The 19,808-nt window shown below is 45.0% G+C and overlaps 1 protein-coding gene across 1 annotated transcript in view; it reads right to left on the reverse strand.

Moving 5' to 3' along the window:
- Positions 1–19,808, reverse strand: part of sdk2b (sidekick cell adhesion molecule 2b) — a 239,330-nt gene that overhangs the window by 28,663 nt on the left and 190,859 nt on the right. Inside the window, exons 8-21 of the mRNA XM_079293331.1 lie at positions 19,259–19,342; positions 18,969–19,163; positions 17,569–17,685; positions 14,549–14,716; positions 13,888–13,990; positions 11,707–11,883; positions 10,528–10,664; positions 8,049–8,196; positions 6,689–6,829; positions 5,795–5,976; positions 4,633–4,748; positions 3,404–3,599; positions 2,891–2,989; positions 1,746–1,937 (exon numbers count right to left, since the gene is read on the reverse strand). Coding sequence (XP_079149457.1) covers positions 1,746–1,937; positions 2,891–2,989; positions 3,404–3,599; positions 4,633–4,748; positions 5,795–5,976; positions 6,689–6,829; positions 8,049–8,196; positions 10,528–10,664; positions 11,707–11,883; positions 13,888–13,990; positions 14,549–14,716; positions 17,569–17,685; positions 18,969–19,163; positions 19,259–19,342 — 2,055 coding nt within the window. The remainder of the gene's footprint in view (positions 1–1,745; positions 1,938–2,890; positions 2,990–3,403; positions 3,600–4,632; positions 4,749–5,794; positions 5,977–6,688; positions 6,830–8,048; positions 8,197–10,527; positions 10,665–11,706; positions 11,884–13,887; positions 13,991–14,548; positions 14,717–17,568; positions 17,686–18,968; positions 19,164–19,258; positions 19,343–19,808) is intronic.

Genomic DNA, 19,808 nt, shown 5'->3' on the forward strand with positions numbered 1-19,808 from the left:
AGAGACAGAGAATGACTGAGGGAGCCAATCACACACACTACTGTTGGTTGTTCTTGTGTGGCTGCCTCTCACACAGGGTGGCTTTGGTCCGCTTGGGTAACTCTGTCTACCTCAGCGCCCCCTTGTGGCTGTACAGATACTGCACACAGATGCACTTGTCGGCGACCTCACTTCTTTCTCTCCCTCTTTTGTGCTTTCAACTTCAGTTAAAACAGCAAACGTATATTCGATTTGGAAAAAGATGCTGACAACGCGGAGACAACGCCGTGAATGCCGATTACACCGCAGTTATCCGGCGATTACGATTCGATCTGATACCTCACTGCTTACGCTTGAGCTGAGTCAACAATAAGAATGGATCATTCCCTGGAAATCCTGGAGGGGTAATAACTATGAAAATGGTGAATTCAAAGAACAGCGGGAGGGCTTTTTTGCTGTATATGAATATCATGGTGTGTGTGTGTGTGTGGGGAGTTTTTTACGTTTTCATTTCATCTCCTTTTCCCTCACGCTTCCCTCGGGATAAACGTTAAACCTACCATGACATATGCCCATTCCAAAAGCACAATATAGATGACATAACTCATAGTTGGAGGTATGAACATCCAACTGTGGCATATTGGCGTGTGGACACCGGCCTACTGTTAAAAACACATAATCATCCCCATGTTTAAATGAGGGTGGACTCAACCCTAATGAAATGCAGATTATACGTGTCCGAGTGAAATGATCACCTCGAAAACATTTGCCTGCCTGATTATGGAGGTGGCTTTCAGCTGAATCGTTGTGCCACAGTTACAGGCAGATCGGTGTTTTCTTTCCACGTATACAATGAGAGTAATCACCATTCCGGGGACTTTAACTGCTGCTCTGAAGCCTGCTCGCAATAGAACAGCCTGTCATTGCACAGGTTCCCCAGATGCACAGGCTCTGAGTGCTGCGCCGGTAATTGATGTGGGCATTGTATGTCTATTACACAATTTCTGCAAATATGAAATCATTAAACACTGTAATTGTCCTCAATGCTCTCGCGGGAGCTATTATTCCGCAGATGTAGCGCAGATATGTGTATCGGTGAGGCTTTTTTGGCTCCGTCCCAAGCTGAGGTGACCGGGGTTCAATTTCATTGTGTCTGGCGCCAAATTGAATGCGAAACCGTAAATACGCAGCAAGGGAAGGATTAATGAAGGTTCCAGCTGTTGAAAAACATCAACAGTGACTTAAAAATGTTCACAGAGAGGCTGCATTACCAAAACTGGGGTTTGAAAGAGGGCATTTATCCAAAGAAAGATGCAGTTGAGTTGCATTATGGGAAATGTAGGATCACCAGAAATGTAAGACCTGTCAGACTGACAGCCGAAGGGTTCCAGGACTGACCTGACTGTTTAAAGCACGATTGCAGGCGCGCTTCTCGTCTGAGTGTCCGAACGAGTCCGAAGTGTTTTAAATAGTACGGTTGTGTTTGGCAAGTAGTAAGCATACACCCGGATCAATGAGACGAGGATTCAACTGCACCATTTGTGTGAGAGTTTTCAAAAGGATGTTTTGACATGGCTTTGCAACGTGCCCCCCCCCATTTACTTCAGTCCATCGAGACGTTTCTCCGCGTTTGATTCTTCGTTCACCATGGAAGCGTGCAACTTTTCTTCTCGAATTGGAGGCAACACTGGGAGGGTAATTGATGAGCACAATTATCATTGTGTGGGTAAAGCACTCCTTAAAGTGCCTGCTGTTTGGTTACTGACCTGGTGGGACGCCTGAGGAGATGGTGGAGGAGGACAGCTGGCCCTGTCCTTTGGAGGTCATTCCTGCCACTTCGATGGTGTAGGTGGTGAGAGCAGTGAGTCCAGTGACCCTGTACTCTAAGGTGACGTTCGGCAGGTAGTGGGTGACTCTGGTGTTTGTTCGGTTGAACTCCTCCCACGAAATGCGGTAACCTGAAGAGCAGCAGAGGCGGGTTTGACGGCAACCGACAAGAGAATCCTCTCAGGGAAGATTCGACAGCAAGTGTTTACCACAATGGCAACTCTCAGCTACGGGGCAAGCTAACAGCAACATTGAATTAACTTCATCAAAAATTGAATATCGCAAATTAAATCAGCCTGTGATTATACCTTCCTGCACACGCATCCTCCACCCAAACACACACGCTTACCCTTTCAAAGTGAATGCAATTTGCTCGTTGGCCAGCAGCTCTTTTCATGTGATTGCATAAGGCATTAGGCAGCACTTCTTGCCAAATCAATAATTGCACATGGCATGCCGGTGTTTGTCTCCTGGGAGTGTGCGGCACATCAAAAATGCTTTTGGAAAAATGCTTCAGTATATTCTGCCAAATCTCAACCTTTGTAAACACTTCAATATTAATGTAGCTGGTGGGCATTTGTTCTTTACTCAAAGTTTGAGAGCATTATTTCAAGTGGAATATAGAAGTGACAGCTGCTCACTTGAAATATATTTAATTCGGACATTTACCTCCCTGGACAAGTGCACTTTCATCTACTTTTTGATTTTTGAGGTTACAGTCGTGACTGATTTAAAGGGCTATGCTTGTTATTTTGAGTAAACCGCCCGTCATTTCTGCTTACTTCTTCTATTATTATATATTATTATATTATTATTGTCTCGCTGATGCAACGGTATATTTGGTGCCTTAGAAGCTCATGTGGCCAAATGAAACAAACAAACAAATAAAGTAGCGGTGTACCTAAGAGCTGCATGTGCTGGGCTCACTAAAAGAGTTCAAGCTGTTGTTAAAAAGCAACGTAGAACAAGCCTCAGCTCCACCTCAGCGTTCTCTTTCAGTCAATACCATCTCGGACAAACTGCTATTTCCAGCCATTGTGGCCTTACTACAAACTTGTATGGTTTTGGAGTGAAGTGAACGTACCTGTGAGAACTCCATTCTTCTCGCCGGGCTCACTCCAACTGACTTTGAGCGAGGTGTCCAGGATCTCAGTGAAACTCAGGTGACCCACAGCACCGGGAGCTGGACGGGGACAAATGAGCTTAATGAGCAAGGCCAATGGGCAAATGAGACACTCTATATTCAACAATAACTCATGCTGATCAGCTTTCATACACAGCCGCACAACTGGTGACAGCATTTGCATTTTAAATGTGTTTACAAATCGAGCAAAAACAAGGTCATCACTGAAGAAAACTGTCGGATGACAAGTTGGGGAAAATCTTTCCAAAGCTTTACCAATGATCTCAAGAGGGACTAAGACCCAATTATGATGATCCTGGCTGGATGCAGAATAAACTCAGTCATTAGCACCTCTCTACAACTTCGTTCCGCATGAATAATAGATCTCGCCCGGAGGATGTGTTACTGCGAGATGCTCGGCGGCCCCCTCGCCACCGCCGGAGAGAGGAAAGCCGTGGAAGAAAAGTCACTTACTGTCCTCATGTGTCCTTAATGTCTTGGGCGGGCTGCGGGGGCCGTCTCCGGGCGTGGTGAAACACAGCACAGAGGTGTAATACTCTGTGAACTTCTTCAGACCCGTCACATATCCCACATGGACGCTGTCCTGGAAGTTCGGTCGCACTGTTACCATGGTAACGTCGTCGTCTTTGCCGGGCTCCCAGGCCAGCAGCTGAAACAGACGAGCAGAAAAGGAGAGGAAGGAAAAGTGAGTCGGAAAGAAAGAAAGCATTCCCAGACAGCGGCTAATCGTCGGTCTGTGATAATTCGCACACGTGTAATCTCACAGAACTAACAATAGCGTCTCCTCTGGTAGGCCTGAGCCAGTCTGAGGAGTTATTTGGCATCGTAGCTCTCCCAAATATATTCAGAAAGAGGTTTTGACTGGGAGGGAATAGCTCCATTAGGAGAGGCTCAAGAGAGGCATGATAGCATCCCATCATGGATGTTGATTGCGTACTACAGAGCATCTACTAATGGGACCTGTATTGACCAATTAGGTGCTTAGGTAATGAGTCCCAAAGGCAGGTCTGCTGGGTTTGTTTCCAGCTTCCAGAGAGAGGGAGCTTTCAGGGAAGTGAAGAGCTGGCAAGAAGACATCAGAGGGAGAGATACTTGACTGTCTGCCACGCTCGCTTTTCTCCGTCCCGACCTGAAAGTCTTCCCATCAGCTTTCACACTCTTTAATTCCCTTTTTTCTCACTGCTGCTGATATCTCTCCCCCTGGAGAAGACAATCTGGTATTTAAAATTCTCATTTGTACAGGCCTGTGGAGCGCTATTGAAGAGACAGACAAAAAGGAACCCAATGACAAAATTAAGTCAATAACAGAGTCAATGGGGGAAAAAAACCCAGAACTGCTGTATGGCTGTGGCTTTATGATTTCCTGTGGGGTGCATTTGTTTCAACGCAGTGTACGCAAGAGGCAGAGAGATGGACTATATTCAAGAGCCTGTGACAAAATAATGAAGACATTCATCATTACCTGCACACAGCTTCACAATAAAAGATGACAAATGGCTGCAAAGATAAAGAGGATGACCTCCGAGTAACAAATGGGCGAACAAAGTCCATCGTTCACAGTGGCACCAAATATCTGCTGCCCCTTGGCTCTTCTCTCCCCCTCTTGCTACACAGGATATGTGATACTACACGTTCAGCCCTGACAGCTCTGTCAATGGACGCGATGGCTGGCGGCCACTGACCTTGTAGCCCTGGTTGATGCCGTTGATGAACTGAGGGTTAGGGGCTGTCCATGTGAAACGGATAGTTGTCGAGTTGACCGACTCGGCCTGCACATTGCCGGGGGCGATGGTGGGTACTGGGATGGGCGAGAGACAAGAGGGGAGGAGAAAGATGAAGGAGAGAAAGAAGAGAGGTGGGGAAGGCAGAACATAAAAGTGTGAGAACACATTTCAGCGGACTGCTGGAAGTCTGCCTGCATCTATTTTGATGTCAGTATTGATCGCTGCTCGGCTCAGGTCAGGGCAGATACCGCCATCACTCTCTTCCTGATGACACAAACACCTAATACCAGGCTCTCCGTGGGTTTGTTTGAGACTGTGTGAGCTGATAGATTTCAGGGGGACGCCGCACCTCCGTGTGGTCCTTACAAAGAAGAATCAACGTCAATGCAGTCACATGATTTCAACCCGAGAGGAAAATTACCTTGATGCTTACTAGAAGACTCTTTTTTTTTTGTTGCATCCCAGTCTTATTCCTCATGCTTAAGAGAGAAACTTAAGTAGAATAGAATAGAATGTATACTATCTTTATCCCTTTAAGGGGGACATTTTTCAGCTTTGGTCTGGCATCGATGGAAGTCTCTTAAAGTCAAGAAAGGATTCTTCAACGGCTGAATTTCAAGGATGCTAGGTCATCGAATCCCGCCTGAGGACTCTTCCAATTTGGAGCATCCTTGGAATCCGACTGAGTACCTTGTTCGGAGGATTTTCAAGGATGCATGCGTGTATCCTCCGCGCTCCCAAAACACCCGCAATCTTACGCGCATGTATTTCCTATCAACCGAGTTAGAAACAAGGACAATACGCGGGTAAACATTCAGTTATTTCACTTCAGCAGTCCGCCAAAAATCTGTGTCTGATAAAGTTGGAGGCGAGAAACTTTCTTCACTCAGCCACAGACTCGAGCTAACCCAGAAGCGTTAGCACGAGCCCAGCAGCAAAGAGAAAGAGCATATTTATTATGCTTATCAGTCATACAATTTGTCAAAATCCCTGTTGATTTTATGTTGTTGTTTTCATGTTTTGAATCTGTGTATATAGTTTCCATGAACGCAAAATCAATATTCCTACTAGAAATACACTGCAATGTGTTCTAAATAACATCAATGAAATGAGTTCTCACCTCCCTGCAGAGTCCACTCAGTGACTTTATGGCTGAAAGTGCCCAAACCCGCCCCGTTGTAGGCAGCCACCTCAATCTCATAGTTAGTCCAGATGATGAGGTCCTCCAGCAGCAGGTTAGTCACATCGGGACTGGAAATGTTCTTCATCTGGTAGTCCACAGGCAGCCCAGTCAGACGGTACCTGACACACACACACACACACACACACACACACACACACACACACACACTTGAACTGTGAATGCTGGACTTTACCACCAAGTAAAAAAACATGACAAACCTGTGTTGTTTGCACACTGAACGTGACATTTTAGATGACTCACTGACAAAGAGGGGACATTACAGTACTTTGCCTCTTGAGCCAGTTCACTAGACTCCCTGCTAGGGGGCGACAAAGCACCAGCAAACAAGCAATTAAAAACCACTGCCGGCACTGACTGTTGTCTGGAAAACACCTGCTGTTTCATTTGGATGTAATGAATAAGAAGCCTGACAGAAAACCAAACGAATTACATGTTTACAGGATTTACAGTCAGTTTGGCATATTGCTGACTCTGCCGATTAGGGTTGCTAAAGTTTTTCTGAAGTCAAACTTTTTTAGTTTTCTCTGAGACAAAATGATTGATTTAATGCAGTGGTGTTAACTGACACTGTATGGACTCTTATGTCAAACATACTGCGTGTGACCGAATTCCAACTCTTACAATATCATGATCATGTCTTTATAAATATTTTCGCAACGTCACAGATTAAAAGTGAAATCAAGCAGCTCTAACGGCAGGAGGGCTGAACCTCACGCTGAACTGAATGTCGGTTTGTTGATTCCGGCCTTTGTAACAAACAGTGAGACACAGACGGGTGTCAGTGGAGCGGCGGACGAACGGGGATCTTACCGGACGGTGTAGCCCCTGAGTATGCCGTTCTGGTGGCTTTCGGGCGGAGGCTGCCACTGGATCATGATGGACTGGTTGGTCCGGCCGCTAGCGATGACGTTTTGAGAAGGAGCACTGGGGGGCTCCTCTGGGAGAGAGACACTGCACACACACACACACACACACACACACACACACACGCAGAGATTTGAAGAGAGGAAATAGGATTAAACGAACATTTTTCTCTCTGGAAATCATAATGAACACAGCTTTAGTTTATTTCAAAATAAAGCTTTGTAACAATGCAACAGCCTAAATGAAGCATATCCATTTAAAGCTAAATACCAGCTTCATTGCAACTGAAAAACCCTCTTTTTCTGTCTCCTCAACTGTGTCCTACCACTTTGTTGTCTTTGTTAAAAACCCAGAGCAGTCCTTGCGAGCTTTTGCTCCCCAGATACATGCACAGGGCCCACAGTTAACACCACAGATGACAGAGTCATGGGACGCCTGGGCTTCACAGCCACCTAGATGCTGTGTATTTACTCGGACAGAACACCATGAGAGCGGGGGAAAGATGAGTATGAGAGCTGGGAGTGAGATCAGTGGCGGTGACTAAGTACCAAATGGCGTCACATAGCACACAGTGCCAGCCCCCCTGCAACACACAGACGGAGCCCCCCGTGGCTCTTCTCTGGCAAAGGGAGCTGGCAGCGAGAGGCAGCGTGCCAGACTGGTGGAAGGGCGGGAAGTGAGGGAGGGGGGAAAGTGGGTGAGGGTTAGGAGGGAGGAGGGGGTGTTTGAAGTTGTGTGAGGCCGCGGAAAGGCCGAACCTCATGTCGCCTGAAACCTAAATCCCTCCTGCGGCTTTCCGAATGCGAGAGCACGCGGGTGTTCGTGTGTGTTTACATGTGATTGTGCATGTTTGTGTGTGTTTGTCCGCTTTGGTACACTTATATCCCTCCTCGCCGACTCTTGACTGAAGGGATCAGTCAAACTGGTTGTCTAGGAAATGGCTTTCCTGAGCAGAATGCACTATTTGCTAACAGCCACCAAGTTCTGCGGGCTCTTGTTTGACATTTCTAAGATGTCTCACTGCTATTGCCAATTCAATGATACCACCATAGAGGACCACAGAGGAACATTTTAGTGGATTTCAAAGGAAAAGAATGGATGAAAGAAGCTTGCTTCCCTACAATAAAAAAAAAACAATCCTTCAACATGTCCTCAGAAAATAGTTGGGAAAAGTGTACCTCAAAGGGAAACTGTATATTGCCGTTTTGTTTTTCTCTATTTTTTATACCCTGGGTAAAATGGACAAAGATGTTCTGGTGTTGAAGTGAAGTGGTAGGAACAGATGTAGGATCTGTATTGAACTCACCGGTCGGTCTCCTTGCTGAACTGCCCCTTCCCCACATCATTAACGGCACAGAGGCGGAACTGATAGGAGCGCGCCGGGATCAAGCCATTGACCGTCACCGCTACGGACTGTGGCTCAATATTGGCCAGCAGGATGGCCCAGGGAGCGTCTAGAACAAAGGAAATCGAGTTGAACACCTTGTTCCGACACGTATCGTGTTCATCGCTTTGCTAACCATTCGCCTTAACATCCCATCAAATGTAACATTTTGTAAGGAATGAGCCGAACATCTCTGGCAATTTCACTAATATTCAGAAGGGATTTTCACCCTCATGCCTGCATGCAATTTGTCACGGTAGGTCACAGTTGGAAAATTCAAATTCATTAAATAAATGAAACAAGTCATGCTGACAGAAGGAAGCGAGGGCACGACGCGCTGCAGATTAAAGCCCGACACAGTTCTGCAGCGTATGAACTTAAAAGGAACACGTCACCCCCAAAATGATCATTTGTACTCGGGGCAGCTGTGGCTCAGGAGGCCTCTGCCATCAGCGAGACCCAAAACGGAGAGAAGTCTAAAGTCCAGGTCCCATTGATCCAGTTGTATGCTCAATGCTTCCCAAACACTATTCAAAACACTTCTGCATAAACACTTCACCGGTCAGTGCGAGTGCCGTTGATGCAGAAGCATTTTTAAATTGTAAGGTTTTAGCAAAAACGTGTGCGTTTGGGAAATGGTGAGCATACGACTGGTTCAATGAGACTTGGATTTCACCGCACGAGTTGTGTGAGAGTCTGTAAACGGATGTTTTGCTGTTGTTTAAAACCGGTTAAAAGAGGTTTTGGATGATTCATTGCCATAGAGGTATGCAAGAAAAACTAAGTTTTATTCAAGAAATCAAGGTAACTCCGGGTGAGCAGTTGATACACAAATTATTTTGGGAGTGAAGTATTCCTTTAAGTTGCTTGTTACATGCAGAGCTGTTAAGGGATGGACTGCAGTGCAGCTTACTGAGATCAACAGCGATGATGGACATTCTTAATTAGTCTCATTGATCATGCTTTTTCAAGTTCTTTTCTGTATGTGCTTTGCAGTTTAGCTCTTTGGGAAAAAAGCATTGACGTCAATGTTCCCTCTAAGCTGCGCGCTTGAGCAATCGCGCACTGCTCGCACATTCTCAGCGCACAAGAAAATCTATGCAGCGCATAAAATAAAATTCAACATAAACGTATTAATTAATAACTAATATTAGTCCTAATCGTATCTAATCAATTAAACCAATAATAATAATAATAATAATAATAATACTTTTGTTTTCTGTACTATTTTGCAACGTAACTCAGTGAGTGACAGGTGTCCAGCCAATGATACGATTCGGTTCACTTACGCTACGCAGCCAATCATAGCATTGACACTATTGCCCTGCCCATTCGCGCCGTGCAGGTTAGCAAGCTAACAACAGTGCGGCGGAGTTACGAGTTGCAAATGCTAACCCCTTATCATGGCGAAACGAACGGGCAGCGACATAAAGTCAAAGCAAGAAGCAGACGAAGCCATCAACCTGGACAAAGTGTACAACCATTGGAGAAGTGAGAATGACAGACGTGAAAAATAAGGTAAAATTTAAGTCAGATTTGTGCATATTCTAGTGACATTTATTAAGATTTTTTACTTATGGATATTAATCATTAAATTATGTTACTACTAGATAATTTATGGGTAGTAGAAATGATAATAAAAAACTGAGTAATTACATATTTTACAGACAGAGTTACAGGAATTTACACTGTATCACAAGCTACAGCACACGTCATTGTGCAAAATGTGAATGTTTTAATGTGAACTAAATGTTATGTCTGAAAGGTGTATATGTATCATTTCTTCCAGAACAGGACCCTCACACAGGCCACAACAGGACCTCACACAGGCCAAAGCAAGACTCTTCCCATGGCCAAGCAGGACTCTCACATAAAACATACTACACCTCTCATGAACAACAAGATTTTTGTCTTTTTCCTTTAAAGTTTGTCAAATCACTTATATTAAAAGTAAACTAGTGAAAATTGCTGCTGTAATTTGATTATTTTAATAAGCCATGTAACTTGCTATGATCCAAGGTTTTGAACAGGTGTGATACTGGTGTGTGGCCACAGCGTGCACATCTGATGTTGCTCACAGTGGTCCTCAGTGTGCTCAGGGAGCTTGTGTGTATGCCCAGACACATGAAAAATTAGAGGGAACATTGATTGACGTCATCGAGGCCTGGCTGCGTGGAAATAATACAAAAAAAAAAAAATCCAAACAAGCAACATTTAGCGTCTTCTTCACTTGTTGCTGCAATGCTGATCACAAGAGCCGAGGTCCCTCTCCCTCGGACCTAACTCATTAAATTCCATTCATAGATCTTGAAGTTGTTTAAACCGCCACAAAGGCTACAACGCATAGAAGGTAGAGAAGGATGCAACGCATCGACGCACGACTGGATAATGTGTGACTTACTGTTCTCAGAAACCTCCAGGACGTAGCGAATGAGGGGACTGTTGCCATCGAAAGGCTTGGCCCAGGCCAGGTCGATGGCTCTTTTTTCCGATGTGCTCAGCACGGCTGTAGGGTTCTCCGGGGCATGGGGCAGCTGCCTGCGGGGAACATCGGGACAACTTCGATAAATAAAAGAATCCCTCGCATCACGGCAAATCCTCCGCGGGGACAGAGCGTTACAGATTTCTGTCTGCACTGAACGTCTTCTTGGACACATCTGAAGTAAAGCTGAATGTTCTACAACAGTTAGACGGTTGATGAAATGTGGCATGACAAGACGGCATAGACGGTTCCTTGTCCAGATGGACACGCAGGCAAACAAAAGGAGATAGATATCACCTAAGGTGGGGGGGGGGGGGGGGGGGGATGGATTGAAAGGCATTAAGAGACAGACAGGGAGAAAATGCACAGATAAAGACATGAATAAATGAGGCCAGAGCTGGGGATCATTAATTCATTCAGCCATGAATTCAGATAAACACAGACAGATTGATGGATAAGCTTTCTAGCAGTGGATGAATAACTGGCAGTAACTCAGTGAAACGGCAGCCAGCCAACGAGACGGCCGATAGGGGGACGAAGAAAGACACAGTCAGTAAGCACATCAGTTTGGCAAACAGAAAGTTAGATGTCTCGTTCATATTCAGTTTACCCTCGCTGCAGTGCCACAGTACAACAAGGGTAGAAAGTCGACGAGAAAGAAAAGATTTGAGAAGACAAAAGCAATCCAGAGCAGTTTGTGTGAGGACAAGTGTCGTCTCACTCGGTAGGGAATGGGTGTGGGGGGTGTGGGGGGTGTCCCGTGGTGCTGAGAGTGTGTCGGGTGAGAATGAGGACAGGGGAGGTGAGGAGGACCGGGCGCCATTTAATTGGAAATGAGTCAGAGGTGTCAATAATAACAGGATGGCAGTGAAAAGATGGCGGTGGAGGGCATGTGTGTGTGTGTGTGTGTGTGTGTGTGTTCGTCTGGCACTTGCTATGTGTGGATGCATTGTCTTGCTTCAAAAGACATGTTCCTTCCTGTATCTTTGCACTGGAGAATACCGGAGCAAAAAAAAAAAAAAGAGAGAGAGAGAGAGGGAAAAAAAGGAAGAGAAGAAAATAGAAAGCCAGGCGAGCGATTAAGGCGACGGTGGTTACCTGACACGGAGGTGGGCGCTGCGGGAGTCGTTGCCGCCAACGGAGGTGACCCTGCAGGTATACGTGCCGATGTCACCTGACCAGGTTTGGGAGATGTGGAGGGTGCCGTCCGCCTCCAGCCGCATGCGGGGGATGGACTGGACGCTGATCACCGAGCCCTCTTTTTCCCAGACATGCCTGGAATGCAAAGTCATCAGTCAGTCATCAGTCAGTCAGTTAAGTCTCTTTGACAGTAAAGCAACGAGTAAACTGGGGGTTCTGCTTGTTATTTATTCCACCACAAACCAAGAAGAATATGTTATTAGGGAGGTATTTCATCTTTCTCTTCTGTCTCTTCAAACTTGCCCTGCACGCATATCATAGCGGCTGTCGGCTGCATATCAAACGCTGAATTCACACTCATCAAAACCGCACAGCTCAAAGGTGGCCGTCAGATGTAGCCTTCTCTTCTGAGTAGGAAGGGACAGGACAGTCTATTGATCGCCACTGATGTCGGCTACAAGCTTGGAGTTCAGCAAGCGTCTGTTGCGCGGGTTGTGTGTTTTGCACCGGATTGGACCGCAATCGCAAGCTGGAGGTGTGCAACAGCCGACTGTCTTCTAATGACATACACACACACATCAGTGTTCGGCAAACGTTTTTTGTTTACATGAGTGGGTCGGTCTCGGTCACAAGTCAGGGAAACAGCTTTGTGTCTTTGCTCAGTCTTTACATTGCAATGCATGTAAGAGAGCACAGAATACGATACAGAGCATTAAATAATAAACACATTGTGCTTCGGGTAGTAAATGACTAATTCACAACCAACGGTGTAGAGAAGAGTTCAGCAAGTAATAACTGATGATGAGGCATCTTCGTGCACAGACCTGTGGGCCGAAATGGCTCAACTGTGCTTCCAAATACATAGAAACGTGTGCAGATGGATTTTGCATCCATTGATCCATTGACAATAGTCTGGATAAGCTATTGTACCTCCGTTCTCACCTGCTTTAGTAAGACATCCCTGAATCTCTTGCAACGAGTGCAGAATGCAGCTGCAAGGCTTCAGAAGAGTTCCTTTAAAAGTGTTGATGTGAGTTTTCTGTGATCTATCAAATGTGGCTCCCTAAATCCTCTCCAAACTCAGAATCCTATTTAAGATTTGTCTGCTTGGTCAGGCACCCACGGGCTTGTTGGTTGAACCTCACTCCGGGCTGAAAACCAAAAGAAAACTGTGGCTTTGAGGTTGAACCTCATTATTTTTGGGCTTTTGATCTCTGGACATTGCGGACTCCTTGAGGATAAAGACCTTTACACACCGGCGGTGGTTTTGTGTGATTAGTTCACACAAAATAAAAAAACATTTTTTTGTCATGAGTACTTTCACACACATCACGAATATTACATGTCCGAAAAGCAATAAAACAAGGTCAATTTTTCTGAGCAACCCATTTCAAAATGTACTTTATAGTTTACAACACTGAGGCTCTGTAGTCGGAACCAAGACAGCAAAACTTTATTACTCCTTTCAACCTTGACAAAGGCAGCGCAGACCAGATCCACTCCTTTCATTCTTACCTTTCACAATAAAAGCCCTAGACATGTCTACTGCACAAGTGTTAACTAAAATGCACTCATCTCGCCAAAAGGAAACTCAATTAAATGTCTAGAACAGACAGAGTGCCAGACGCTGCTCTGGATATTTTTCTTACAGTCACAATGAGTGTAGCCAAAGCAAGAGATAGTGTGTTCATCGGCGCCATTGTTGTCCAAAAACGATTAAAAACACATGAATGAGAAACACTGAGTGTTGAGTCAATCATATACGCCTTACTGCAGCACTAAATACTCACTAGTGCACCAAATGTGTGTTCATACACAAACTGAAAATAGTCCCAAACACAAAACCACAGTGTCCAGCTCTTTTGACTTAAATTGACAAAAAAATAAATATCAAGGGACAAACCAACACATTGTTGGTTTTGGTCATGTTATTTGTTGACAAGAAGAAAACTATAGGCCAGCTTTATTCTATGAAACAGCACCTCGGGACCGACCAATCTTCACTTCCCTTTCTTTCCTTTTACACTCTTTCACCATGTCCGTATTTTTACTCTCTTCTATTGTGAAGCACTTTACATCATCTCTTTTGGAAAAGTATCACGTGATGTTATATGAATACATCTAGGAAGGCACCGTTACCTGACGGTTACACTGGGGTCATGTGTGACTCCGCAGGTCATAATGGCTTTAGTTCCTTTGATAACACTCTGGTCCTGTGGAGGGGTGGTTATCCTGGTGCGAGCTGTGGAGACAGAAAGAAGACAGAGAGAGAGAGAGACAGAGAGAGAGACAGAGACAGAGAGAGAGACAGAGAGAGACAGAGAGAGAGACAGAGAGAGAGAGAGAGACAGAGAGAGAGACAGAGAGAGAGATGGAGAGGAAGAAAGTATTGGAGAGAGAAAAACACTTACAAAATGTCCTTCCTGAGAAAAAAATCAAATGCTAAATAACAACAAGCCAAACTCATTTCAGAAAACTCATTTCAATTGAAATGACATGCTGCTGTTTTGTATTTTCTTTCATGATGGCTTCTTTCCGAAAACGCCTCGGAGATGACTCCAAACCTGCACAGAAGGGTGCTTTTATATCTGACGGAATTGAGCGCAAGTTTTGTTATCATACGGCACAACCTCGTTACCCAACATCTGCCAAGCAGACATGCCTCTCAATAACACTCCACCACTGCCACAGATCGTGACGGATTGCTTGGGCATTTACAACACACAACATCAGGCATGAGTGGGTTTAAAAAAAAAAAAAGCATGTGAAAGGCCGAGTCTATCGAAACCTGCACGCTCACCCCAGACCACGAGCTCAGCGGACGCCTCGTCGATGCCCCTGGAGTTGCTCGCCATGCAAGTGTAGGTCCCGGCGTCGGAGATGTGCGAGGGGGAGATGAGCAGGCTGCCCGACTCGAGCAGGGTGAACCGGGGCAGCTGGACCGAACCGCTCGCCAACACGCGCTCACCTGGAGTGCATGAAGAGGTAGAAGAGAAAGAAACAGATGAGAAAGAACATACACAAACAGAGAAAAAGGTGGACAGGATGGAAGGAGAGAGAGAGGAAATAAGCAGGCATTCAGGACCAGAATAGGAGAGAGGATTGTGAGGAAGATTAATACAGTAAGATTGTTATTCACGTCGGCGGGAATGACAGCCGGCTACGGCTGATATATGTTTAAATGGCTTTACTCCCATTGACCTTGACAAACTGACTTCAACAATTTTTACGTCTAAACCTTCCACCTGTCTCTTAGACCCTATACCGACTAGGCTGCTTAAAGAAGTGCTACCATTAATTAGCACAACTTTATTAGATATCATCAACCTGTCTTTAGTAACAGGTCATGTACCACAGTCCTTCAAAGTAGCTGTGATTAAACCTCTTCTTAAGAAGCCCACTCTGGATCCAGAGGTGTTGGCCAACTATAGACCGATCTCTAACCTTCCCTTCCTCTCTAACATCCTTGAGAAAGCAGTTGCAAATCAGTTGTGTGACTTTCTGTGTAACAATAGTTTATTTGAGGATTTTCAGTCAGGATTTAGAAAGCATCATAGCACAGAGACAGCTCTGGTAAAAATAACTAATGACCTTCTAATCGCATCAGACAAAGGACTCGTCTCTGTTCTTGTCCTGTTAGACCTTAGTGCTGCGTTCGACACTATAGACCACTACATCCTGTTGCAGAGACTGGAACATTATATTGGCATCAAAGGAACCGCACTGAACTGGTTTGGATCCTATTTATCGGATCGATCTCAGTTTGTTTATGTAAATTATGAAGCCTCGATGAGGACCAACGTCAGTTATGGAGTTCCACAAGGTTCTGTGCTTGGACCAATCTTGTTCACCTTATATATGCTTCCTTTAGGCAATATTATCAGAAAACACTCTATAACCTTTCATTGTTATGCAGATGATACTCAATTATATATGTCGATCAAACCAGACGAAACCAACCAGCTTGCTAAACTGCAAGTCTTAAGTCTTAAGTCTTAAGGACATAAAAACCTGGATGACCTGCAACTTCCTGATGTTAAACTCAGACAAAACTGAAGTTATTCTACTCGGCCCAGAACACCTCCGAAATCAGTTTTCTAATGATATAGTTTCTCTAGATGGCATTGCGCTGGCATCCAGCAGCACGTCAAGAATCTTGGAGTTACCTTTGATCAGGATTTGTCTTTCAACTCTCAGATAAAACTTATTTCTAGGACTGCCTTTTTTCACCTACGTAATATTTCAAAAATCAGGCACATCCTATCTCAAAGCGATGCAGAGAAATTAGTTCACGCATTTGTTACCTCTAGACTAGATTACTGCAATTCCTTATTTTCAGGCTGCTCTAATAAGTCTCTTAAATCTCTCCAGTTGATCCAGAATGCTGCAGCTCGTGTACTAACAAGAACTAAGAGGAGAGATCATATTACTCCTGTATTAGCTTCTCTGCACTGGCTCCCAGTAAAATCTAGAATAGAATTTAAAATCCTTTTACTTACCTACAAAGCCCGAATTGGTCAGGCTCCATCATATCTTAAAGAGCTTATAGTACCATACTGCCCTACTAGAGAGCTGCGATCCAGTGATTCAGGGTTACTTGTGGTTCCTAGAGTCTTAAAAAGTAGGATGGGAGCCAGAGCCTTCAGTTATCAAGCTCCTCTTCTGTGGAACCAGCTTCCCGTTTCAGTCCGCGGGGCAGACACACTCACCACATTTAAGAGTAGGCTTAAGACTTTCCTCTTTGATAGTGCTCATAGTTAGGGCTGGCTCTGGCTTGCCTTGGACCGGCCCATGGACAAACTGGTAGAGGCACAAACTACAGGGGGACTTCCTACACTGAGCACCTCTCTCCTCCTCTTCTTCACCTCCGTCTGTATGCATTGATGTCCCATTAATGCTCATTACTAACTTTACTTCTTCCCCGGAGTATTTGTGCTTTCTCGCCTCACAGGTTCCCATGACCGCAGTTTTATCTGGACACTGGTTCTTCAACCAGCCATGGCCCTGCTGACACCTACTACGATCTTCATGATTAACATTATTAATCCTATTACCGATACCAGTAATGCACAGTACTGATTTTGTCTCTTCCCCGGAGTCCTTGTGCTTCCTCTCCTCACAGGTTTCCATGGAGCATGGTTTCATCTGGACCCTGGTCCTTCCTCCTACCATGGCCCTGCTGACTCCAACTGCTAATATCACTTTTATTATTACTCACATTACTATTTCATACTACCGATACCATTAATGCACATTATTGACCTGCTTCTTCACCAGAGTCTCTGTGCTTTCTCGCCTCACAGGTTCCTGTGTATCCGGGTTTACCTGGACCAGGTGTTGCCTCCTGTCATGGCTGTGTCATACATTGAATGTGCTGTAATTACATTGAATGTGTTGTAATTCACTATCCTGTTCTACACGTGACATCATTGCACTTCTGTCCATCCGGGGAGAGGGATCCCTCCTCTATTGCTCTCCCACAGGTTTCTTCCTCTTTCCTCCCCGTTAAAGGGTTTTTTTGGGGAGTTTTTCCTGTTCTGATGTGAGGGTCCCGGGACAAGAGGATGTCAAACGTGTACATATTGTAAAGCCCTCTGAGGCAAATTTGTAATTTGTGATTTTGGGCTATACAAAAATAAATTGAATTGAATTGAATTGAGGAAAAACAAGGAGAGTGTTTCCCTGATCGGCTATTGGGATCCAAACAGGGAATCCAATCAGGCTTTATTTGTTAAGCCATGTGGTCCCACGCGTGAAAGAAAACAGACATCATAATCCCTAGGAGTGTGCGCGCGCCGCGTGCATGCGGGTAACAGAGACCTTTCTGCCAGGTGATAGCCGGTCTCGGAGCTCCAGAGGTCTCGCAGTGCAGGATGATTGACATGCCGTCGATCACGGTGCTGTCTGAGGGTCCGGTTGTGATATTTGGGGCAATGCCTGAGGGGAGACAAACACACACACACACACACACACAGAATAAAGAGAGAGATCAGTACAGCGGAGAGAGAAGGTAAGAGGGTTATAGAGGTGAGGGAATAAACGCCGATGGCAAATCCCCTCTTCAAACGTGTTTTTTTGTAAGCGCCAGCCTGCTGCATCTCAGTGTTTAGGCGATGCTTTGTCCCACGAATTCTTCACGGATTGACACAGCATTCCACCTACAACTGCTACAACTGTCTGCTGCCGGCCTAGTTTTTGTTTTTGTTTTGCATCCAGCGAGATAGCGGATATAGGAGGAAGGAAAATGATTGAGGGAGAGGCGTAGAAAGAGAAGACAAAATGTAGATAACTGAAATCCCTATTGGTGACATGCAATAAATCAAAGCTTTTATAGGATGACAGAAAACTGTATCGCTTCCAAGTGGAAAGAGGGAGGAGGGAGTTTGTTCCAAAGGAGGAGTGCTGAGCTAAGGACAGAGGGAGTATAGGACAGAAGGAGAAGCGGGGACATGGATGTGTTAAGGAAAAGCGAGATGATGAGATGAGATCTGGAGGAAAGAGGGAGAAGAAGACGAGACAGTGTCGGAGTGAGAAAGAGAGGGAGTCGGTGATGGAAGGGGTGAGTTCGTGAAACAGAATATCATGAATTCTGAAAATGCGGTGCAGCGTGGAGGGGAGGCTGCAGGAGCTGAGACAAAGTGAAGAAAATTAGATGTCAGGAACTTGCCTAATAGATGCACTGTGAGGGTGAAATGAGCGTTCAATTTCAAGCAGTGGCGCGTGCTCGGAGAAAAAGTCTGAAAATGCATTCAGGTGATAAGAGTAAGGCAGCAAACACGGTATTAAGCTCCTTCTTCTGTAGTAATGTCAACTTTCAGTTTATATAAGGAAACTAAAATGCCGTTCTTAACTACTGAGAGAATGCAAATACATTTATATAGTTCTGAAAAACGTTGTATTATATAATAAATTGATATGCATTCTGATTGTGCAATCTTAGCATGTAAGTTGCAGTTGAAGAAGAAATTGCGGGAGTCAGAATATCCTCAAAAGCACTGAATTGCTCCTCCTCTTCTCCCTCCTTACAGGTTGGAATTGCTTTCCATTTTTGCAAAAGCTATTACAACTCGTCCCTTTGTCTGAGTTTGACAAGGGGCTTGAGAGAGCTGTGTAATAATTTAACACTCCTCTTTTTTTGTTGTTGAAACAAACCACATTGTACTATAATAGCAGTAATTATCTGTGTAAAATGTGTATTTCTTGAAGAGCTGAGCACTCACTGGTAACAGCCAGGTATGTGTTGGTCTGAACCTCTCCTGCCGGGTTTCTGGCAAAGCACTGGAACATCCCGGTGTCATCAGGCAGGAGGCCGTTCACCTGCAGGCTGCCTCCCACCAGCACCCTGTACCTGGGCATCTTCACTGCGTTGATGGGCAAAGCATCTTTGAACCACACAATGTCTGGCTGGGGCACTCCTGCAGAGGGTGAGTGTGAGGGAGGGGTTTACAGACAATGAGTCACGCTTCCTCACGGCATTAAAATCACATGAAAAAAGAATCATGTTTGTCACCTCGTGCCTGGCAGGGAATGTCCACCACCTTCTCCATCTCTGCTGTGATGTGCTTCTCCGGTTCCTTAATGAACTGTGGGGGTTCTGAGTGACAGAGTAAAGAGGAGAAACAGGATGATCAAATAAGAAGCAAGATTGCAAACTGTAATCATCAGAACGCTCACAAAGTGCCCCTGTGGGAGATCCTATGACAGTGCCTTGAAGACATTAGGAGGACGGTTAAGATATTGTACTGTTGCTTTAAAATGTTCATGGGGGCAGACTGCTCATACAGCAGCTGGAAATAATGTCACTACACAGTAGTTTAATTGCAGAAATCAGTAATTGATACACCATGATGGTTTTAAATGCATCATTGAGAGGAAAGGCTCGGTTTGCTCTCTGAAGGGAAAAGTTCACCACACCATGTCCTTTCAATCACATTACAACCTTGAAAACATCAAAGTGTTTCGGTGGGATGCAATGAAAGCGACTCGAGCGATGGCATTAAACAGTTTCTCGAGGCCAACCATTAACTTCCTCCCTTTTAAATCAATAACGATTTCCCCTC

Source organism: Melanostigma gelatinosum (genome assembly GCF_949748355.1).
Source record: "Melanostigma gelatinosum genome assembly, chromosome: 21".
Classification (NCBI taxonomy): Eukaryota; Metazoa; Chordata; class Actinopteri; order Perciformes; family Zoarcidae; genus Melanostigma; species Melanostigma gelatinosum.